At 46.5% G+C, this 8,215-nt stretch overlaps 1 protein-coding gene across 1 annotated transcript; it reads left to right on the top strand.

Annotated features, from left to right (window-relative positions):
• The first annotated feature begins 203 nt into the window (after positions 1–203).
• On the top strand, positions 204–6,696 carry Rfx5 (regulatory factor X, 5 (influences HLA class II expression)). Its single transcript, XM_013015366.1, has 9 exons — positions 204–335; positions 573–606; positions 1,011–1,093; positions 1,563–1,682; positions 1,854–1,973; positions 2,115–2,196; positions 2,634–2,835; positions 4,144–4,244; positions 4,597–6,696. The coding sequence occupies exons 1-9, from the start codon at positions 220–222 to the stop codon at positions 5,602–5,604; spliced, it is 1,866 nt and encodes a 621-aa protein (XP_012870820.1). The 5' UTR covers positions 204–219; the 3' UTR covers positions 5,605–6,696.
• Positions 6,697–8,215: the final 1,519 nt, after the last annotated feature.

Here is an 8,215-nt window from a genome sequence, read left to right as displayed (position 1 = left end):
CACGGTCTCTCCTGCCCGGGCTGGCTTTGAACCGCGATCCTCAGATCTCAGCCTCCTGAGTAGCTAGGATTACAGGCGTGAGCCACCAGCGCCCGGCTACTTCTGTTTTTTGCCTTTCTGGGTAGAGAGGACTTTCTTGGGGACTTCAGAGGAAGGGACAGCTGATGTGAGTTAAATCTTAATACTCTCTCCCCTCTCAGCTGTAGCTTTCATACAGGAATGGCAGAAGATGAGCCTGATGCTAAGAGCCCTAAGACTGGGGCGAGGCCCCCCCAAGGTGGTACAGATGCTGGGGAACCTACCACACTTCTTCAAAGGCTCCGGGGTACCATTTCGTAAGTATTCATTCCCATCTCCAAATCCTATTCCAGACCCCTCTGGAGACAGATTGCCTCCTATCAGGTAAGTACATTGGAGCAGGAGAACACGCTGCTATGCTGGCAATTCTTAAGCTCCTCTAGGCACTTAAGTCCTTTCCCCAAGTTGGGAGGGGAAAAAAAAAAACCCAAACAGAAAACAGATACAGGGATGGGAAAACCTCATGACCTCTAGCTTTCTCTTCTTCTCTACAGCAAGGCCGTGCAGAACAAAGTAGAGGGAATTCTGGTAAGCACATTGGGATGAGGGCAATCTAGAAAGATCATTGGTGGGATGAGGGCAGTGGGATGGGATGGGTAAATGAAAGGTTCATGTAGGAGAGGCAGTGTGGTCCACCTCAGCAGAAGATAATTGGCTTTGCACATTGCTGCCAGTTTGACAGTGAGCATCTTACATCATCTTCTCATTTAGAAGCCCTGAAGAGAGAAAATCAGAGCTGTTCCCTTTCTTTCCGTGATAGTCCATAAGGGTTCCATGGGCCACAGTGAGCACTTTGCCTCAAGTCATCTGAGTTCCCCCTGACATAGTCTGACAACCTATGAATCATCAGGACTTAGATGATAAGGATCAAGAGAACATGGATTTGGTCTTTCTGCATCTTATTATTTCTCTCCTCTTCCTTCTTACCTCAGCAAGATGTACAGAAATTCTCGGACAATGACAAACTCTATCTCTACCTTCAGCTACCTTCAGGGCCCAGCACTGGAGACAAAAGGTTGGTTTGGTGGCAGAGTTTTAAAAGTCAGAGGCTCTGATTCTTAGAGACAGTCCCATTGTGAAGGGGCAGGAAGAGTAGGAAAACACATAGCTGCTATCTATGACCAAGAAAAAAGCCCCTAGCTGAGCGCTGGTAGTTCACACCTCTAATCTTAACTACATAGGAGGCTGAGAGCTAAGGATCTCTGTTCAAAGCCAGCCGGTCAAGAAAAATCTAGAAGATGCTTATCTCTAATTAACCACCAGAAGTGGAGCTATGGCTTAAGTGGGAGAGTGGCAGCCTTGAGTGAAATAGCTAAAGGACAACACGCAGATCCTGAGTTCAAGATCCACTACCCTTGCCCAGCAGGGAAAGATGGATTCCAGGTGGACTAATTTGGTTCAGTATTACTGAAATAGTAGTTGGGGAAGAACCAGGACAACTGTTGGCCTTTTGCTTATGCTTGTCTCTATAACTTCTCTTACAGCTCAGAGCCAAGTACACTCAGCAATGAAGAGTACATGTATGCCTACAGGTGGATCCGCAACCACCTGGAAGAGCACACGGACACCTGTCTGCCAAAACAGAGCGTTTATGATGCTTATCGGTGGGTGGAGGGGGTGGGCATAGGACTAATCCCACACTCCTGCAAAGCCCCCTACCTTGCTAGAGTCTGACTTCTTGAATGATTCCCCCACACTTGATCTCTAGGGACTCTCACAACTCACCCATAGCCTCCTCCTCTGAGTATCTTGCAATCTGCCCCTCACTCACTCAGGAAGTATTGTGAGAGTCTTGCCTGTTGCCGCCCACTCAGCACAGCCAACTTCGGCAAAATCATCAGAGAGATCTTTCCTGACATCAAGGCCCGAAGACTTGGTGGCCGGGGCCAGTCTAAATATCCTTGACTGGAGAGGTTGGGACCTGAAGACCTGGGGAGGAAATCATAGGATGTGGAGAGCCAGGTGAAAATGGCCTAATTTGCCCTTTAAGGGGCCTGGAGTGCCCCAATGTTAGCTGCTCCTTAACTTGGCATCAGATATTGCTACAGTGGTATACGAAGGAAAACCTTGGTGTCTATGCCACCCTTGCCTGGACTTGACCTAAAGGGTTCAGAAAGTGTAAGTAACAACTCCATTCTTCTTTCCTGGCTTTTTGGAATGCTGGGAATTGAACCCGGGGCCGTACACATGTTAAGCAAGTACACGCCACTTGGGCTCTCAGCCCTTTTGTTTTTATTTTGTCTTTGAGACAGGGTCTTGCTACTTTTGCCTAGGCAGGCTTCAAATTCAAGATCCTCTTGCCTCTGCCTCCTGGGTAACTTGAGATTACAGGTATACACTATGATACCTGGCTTTAGAACATTTATGGAGGGCTGACAAAGTCTAGGTCATTTGTGCGTTGCTTCTGGGTATCCTTCTGATTCCTCTATAGCTGAAGGAAAGAGAAAAAGAGTTTGTGGATTTCTGGGTTGGGATGGTCTCAGTCTGGTCAGTAGAAGTGTCAGGGGAAGGGTTCTGTCGTTTGTAATGTGATTGGGCATCTTTTGCCACTACAGCCAGAAATGGGCCCAGAAGTAACCCCAGCACCTCCGGATGAGTTGGTAGAGGCCGCCTGCGCCCTGACCTGTGACTGGGCAGAGCGGATCCTGAAACGGTCCTTCAGTTCCATTGTTGAAGTTGCCCGCTACCTGCTCCAGCAGCACCTCATCTCTGCCCGATCTGTACACGCCCATGTGCTTAAGGCCATGGGGCTGACTGGTGAGTGGACCTTCTCATGTATGTGAAATTCTTAACCACTTGCAACTTTTTTTTTTTTTGCTGGTTGTGGGGCTTGAACTCAGGGCCTGAGCGCTTTCCCTGAGCCTCTTTGTTTTTTGTTTTTTTTTTTGGGTCCGGTCATGGGGCCTGAACTCTGGGCCTGGGCACTGTCCCTCAGCTCTTCAGCTCAAGGCTAGCGCTCTACCACTTTTCTTTTTGCTTATGTGGTGCTGAGGAATCAAACCCAGGGCCTCATGCATGCAAGGCAAGCGCTCTACCACTGAGCCACCTTCCCAGCCCCCCTGAGCCTCTTTGTACTCAAGGCTAGTGCTCTACCACTTGAGCCACAGTGCCACTTCCGGTTTTGGGTGGTTAATTGGAGATTAGAGTCTCACTGGGACTTTTCTGCCCTGGCTAGCTTCAAACTGTGATCCTCAGATCTTGGCCTCTGAAGTAGCTAGGATTACAGGCATGAGCCACCAGCATTCGGAACAACTTTTTTTTTTTTTTTTTGTCGGTCGTGGGGCTTGAACTCTGGGCTTGGGGCTGTCCCTCAGCTCTTCAGCTCAAGGCTAGCGCTCTACCACTTGAGCTACAGCGCCACTTCCGGTTTTCTGGTGGTTTATTGGAGATAGGAGTCTCACAGTCTCTCCTGCCCGGGCTGGCTTTGAACCTCGATCCTCAGATCTCAGCCTCCTGAGTAGCTAGGATTACAGGCGTGAGCCACCAGCGCCCGGCCTTTTTTTTTTTTTTTTAAATGAGTCTTATTATGTTGCCCAGGCTACTCTCCAACTCCTGCACTCAATTGATCCTCCCACCTCAGCCCCCTTAAGAAGCTAGGATTACAGGCTGGCACCATGACATGCCTGGTTTCACATTCTTGTATACCAGAATGGACACTTCAGCTTTTTTTGGGGGGAGGTGTCCGGTCGTGGGGCCTGAACTCTGGGTCTGGGCACTATCCCTTAGCTCTTCAGCTCAAGGCTAGCACTCTACCACTTGAGCCACAGTGCCACTTCCAGCTTTTTTCTTTTTGCTTATGTGGTGCTGAGGAATAGAACCCAGGGCCTCAGGCATGCAAGGCAAGCACTCTACCACTGAGCCACCTTCCCAGCCCGGACACTTCAGTTTTAAAGTCCACCTTGTATATCAGAATGGACACTTCAGATTGCCTTCTGTTCCTAGAGTCCCTTTGTAGACATGCTTTGACCACCTGCTTTGCCCTGTCTCCTCAGGGCAAATTCTTCTTCTTATTCTTCAGTATTATTCTTACCCTCATTCTATTACTTTTTCTGACACCTCTGGCAGAAGAGGATGAACCCACCCCTAGGGAAAGGTATTCTAAATCCAAGAATGGAGCAGAGAATCTGGAAGGTGGAGTCCATAAGAAACCTGAAAGGCCAGCTCAGGTAAGGAAAATGCCTCTAGCTTTTTCCCTGGTGAGCCCCCTACTTTTTCTCTTCTGGTGCCTCAAGTGCCTACATTTCTTTCCACATTCATTCCTTTTTTTTTTTTTTTTTTTTGCCAGTCCTGGGGCTTGAACTCAGGGCCTGGATGCTGCCCTTGAACTTCTTTTTCTCAAGGCTAGCACTCTACCACTTGAGCCACATCACTACTTCTAGCTTTTTCTGTTTATGTGGTACTGAGGAATTGAACCCAGGGCTTCATGCATGCCAGGCAAGCACTCTACCACCCAGCCATGTTCCCAGCCTCCACGTTCATTCTTTGAACCCTACTGTGATCATCTCTTTTGTTTTTTAGCCTCCTAAGGAACTGGAAGCCCGGACAGGGGCTAGCCCTCCAGTGCGTGGTGATCGGAAGAAGAGTGTAATTGAGAGCTCGGCCTCTGCACCCAGTAACCCACAGGTCAATGCCCTAGTGGCCCGGCTGCCTCTGCTCCTTCCCCGGGCCCCTCGAGCACTGATTCCACCAATTCAAGTCTCTTCACCCATCCTGGCCCCCAAGATTTCTTCAAGTACACTGAAAGTGGCTACACTGCCTCTGCCCAGTAGGGCTGGAGGACCCCAAGCAGCGGTACCCATCATTAACATGTTCTTACCAACTGTTCCTGCTTTGCCTGGGCCTGGACCTGGACCTCAGTCTGGGCCAGGCCCAGGGAGAGCCCCAGCTGGGGGACTTACTCAGTCTCAGGGAACAGAGAACAGAGAGGTAGGCATAGGTGGTAACCCACGACCCCATGACAAGGCTGTCAAGAGGACAGCTGAAGTACCAGTTAGTGAGGCCAGTGGGCAGGACCCAGCAGTTAAAGCAGCAAAGCAGGATACAGAGGATACAGTAAGTGATGCCAAAAGAAAACGTGGGCGCCCTCGAAAGAAGTCTGGTGGAAGTGGGGAAAGACATTCCACCCCTGAGAAGTCAGCAGCTGCCATGGACTCAGCCCAGGCCTCAAGGTTATCATGGGAGAAGTGGAGTTCAGGAGGGAAAAGCAACTCAGCTGGAGAGTCAGAGATGCCAGGGCCAGCAGGAGAGGCTGAGCAAGGGGCAGCGCTTGCCCTTGGTCAGGAAGATGTTGCTGGTTGCAAAGGAGGAAGGGCCCCCAGTTTGCAGCAAGCCAAAGAAACAGAAGATAAAATTGCTCTCGTTCCCCCAAAAGTGAGTGTAATCAAGGGCAGCAGAAGCCACAAGGAGGCTCTTCAGTTTGTAAAAGGAGAGGCAGATACTGCAGCCCAGGGAAAAGGCTTCAAGGGGCATGTCCTTCAAAGATCCTTAACCCATGAGCGGAAAGATCCTAAAGCAACTCCCCCCTGATAGACCTGTGGGGAAGAGTGGCTAGATCTACATATTAACTACCTGATCGCCTGCTAGAGGCCTTTCTCTGCACTTGCTTCTTACTTGGCTATTTCCCTAAGGGAATCCATTGTCCTCTGCATAGACAGCTGAGTCACCCAGTGTTACATAGAGCCTGGTGGCTGCTTTTAACCTTTCTAGCTCAATACTTTGACTTTCATATAACACAAATCTGTAGTGGCCTTCTGGTCTGGATCCCTTTGCTCTCCTCTGGGAAGGCAAGGGTAAGTATGATGAATGTATAGCTAAGGATCTCCTGATTTTCAACCATAACCTAACTCAAACTCATTTATCGGCTCATGTAACTGAAAGTCTAGAGGTAATGCTGGCTCTAGGCGAACGAAATTAGACCTGGCAAAATCAGGCAAAATTGGTCTCACTGCTCCACCTAATGTAAACCATCTTAAGCCCGGGTCACCTCATAGCTGCCAGCATGCCTAAGATTACATGTTTGCCCACTTATGACCAATTGGAAAGAGAGAGTATCATTGTGCCAGATACCCTAGTAAAAGACTCACTCTGATTAAGCCAACCTGGTCACATGTCCACCCCTGACCAATTAGTGTGGCCAGGAGGATGGTAAGCAGCTATGCTTATGCCACACCTTCAGGGGAAAAGGGTAGAATCAGCCTCCTTGAGATCAGATTCCACAGATGAAGACTGGGCCAGGGGTTTCTGGGAGGCAGCTAACAGCCTTCAACAACTACCAGGTGCATGCATTTTAAGCTTGATAAGTCTAGATCAGCTAGACCTACAGCCCTTTCCCTTCAGTCTTGCATTTCCCTTACCGCAGCTATAGCTTCTTTCCTCTTGATCTGGCCTCTGAAGAGAGAGAAGGAAGTCATTCTCCTTTGGAGACTTTCTTCATCCTCACCTATTAGACACATACTTTTTTTTCCCACCTACATCTCAGAAACAGACCTTTTTTTTCTTCTCTTTTTCTGAACTTACACTTTCTTCTCACTCCCTATCCCCCAGTCTGTTGCCCCTTTCACCAAGTAGAGTGAGATTACTTCCTAGTTATTTCATTAAATTCATTCTGTATCCACCAGGTGTCAGTCTCTTGTCATCCATGTGTCAGGCTGAATCTGTGGGGTTTTGGCTGCTTGTACAGAAAGAGGTGGTCCTTCATGTCAGGGAGCTCAGGTGGGAAGGAGATCCAGATCCTCTGGGTATGTCCATGGGAAAAGCAGTAAACCAGCCCTTATTTATTGAGGACCTCCTTTGTCCTCTAAGTAAGAGAGCATCTGTCAGGGAGTCTCGGCTCTTCCCAAGAAATACAAATTTTTCTTTCTTTCAGGGAGATGGCATTCATTTGTGTTTCCACCATAAAATCCCCAGATTTTTTTAAAATTATAACGTAATATTTGATATCTATAAAGAATATATGTAACATGAATAAATTATGATATGTAACAATAAAATGAGTACCTATGACCCATCACTTATATATATACATATATATAGATAGATAGATACATACACACACACATATATATAAGCATTAGAAATACTATGTTTATATCCCTGCCCCACCCTAGACCCCCCTTTTAGAGGTAACAACTGTCCTTAATTTATGTTTATAAATCACTTGTTATATGTATTTCAACCATATGTATAATATTTTTTAAGAATGTATTTAGTTTTTTAGCTTTACAAGTGTTACATTTCGTCCTTTGACATTTGCTTTCATGCACTTAACATTGTTTCTAAAATTCATCCCTGTTGCAAAATTGTGATTCATTTTCATCTGTATAATATTCCATTAAGTACATAAAGCACAACTTTACCATACCTGTCAATGGATATTTGAGCTGTTTCTACTTTATGCTATTATATAATGCTGCTATGAACATTCTTGTACATGTTAGTGCCTTTGTAGCAAAATTTCTAAAGAGTTCTAAGATGGTCCTTTTGGTCTGTAAACCTCTAAGTTGGGGACTGTCAAACCTTGTCTTATTCTCTAGTAAAGTTTACAACAGACTGAAATGAACTATTCTTTTTGTTTGTTTGTTTTTTTTGTTTTGTTTTTGGTCCGGTCTTAGGGCCTGAACTCTGGGCCTGGGTACTGTCCCTCAGCTCTTCAGCTCAAGGCTAGCGCTCTACCACTTGAGCCACAGCGCCACTTCCGGCTTTTTTCTTTTTGCTTATGTGGTGCTGGGGAATTGAACCCAGGGCCTCAGGCATGCAAGGCAAGCACTCTATCACTGAGCCACCTTCCCAGCCCCATGAAATGAACTATTTTTGAACTTTTGGTAAAACCTTGTAAAGCTATGCGAGTCTTAAGTTTCTTTGTGGGAATAATTGGTACAATTTCTTTAGTAACTATAGATAACTACATTTCCTCTTGAGTCAGTTTAGACAAAGTGATTTTCCAATATTCTTATGCTTTTCATGTCTTTTAAAAAATTTAACAGGAAGTTCTAATATTCTAGTAGTCAGATCCTTTTCATTTCTTTTTTTTTTAATTTTATTTATTTTTTTTTTGTGAACATACGATCCTTTTCATTTCTATTGTTTAACCTGTGCCGCCTTTTCCCCTTAATCAATTTGCTAGAAATTTGTGGGGGGG

The sequence above is a fragment of the Dipodomys ordii genome, unplaced genomic scaffold, assembly GCF_000151885.1.
Source record: "Dipodomys ordii isolate 6190 unplaced genomic scaffold, Dord_2.0 Scaffold26, whole genome shotgun sequence".
Classification (NCBI taxonomy): Eukaryota; Metazoa; Chordata; class Mammalia; order Rodentia; family Heteromyidae; genus Dipodomys; species Dipodomys ordii.
This window is presented reverse-complemented; position numbering and strand designations above follow the sequence as displayed.

Coding starts and splice junctions, on each gene's coding strand:
- Rfx5 (XM_013015366.1), top strand. CDS start 220: ATGGCAGAAGATGAGCCTGATGCTAAGAGCCCTAAGACTGGGGCGAGG. Junction 336..572: donor AGGCTCCGGGGTACCATTTC/GTAAGTATTCAT, acceptor TCTTCTCTACAG/CAAGGCCGTGCAGAACAAAG. Junction 1,094..1,562: donor CCCAGCACTGGAGACAAAAG/GTTGGTTTGGTG, acceptor CTTCTCTTACAG/CTCAGAGCCAAGTACACTCA.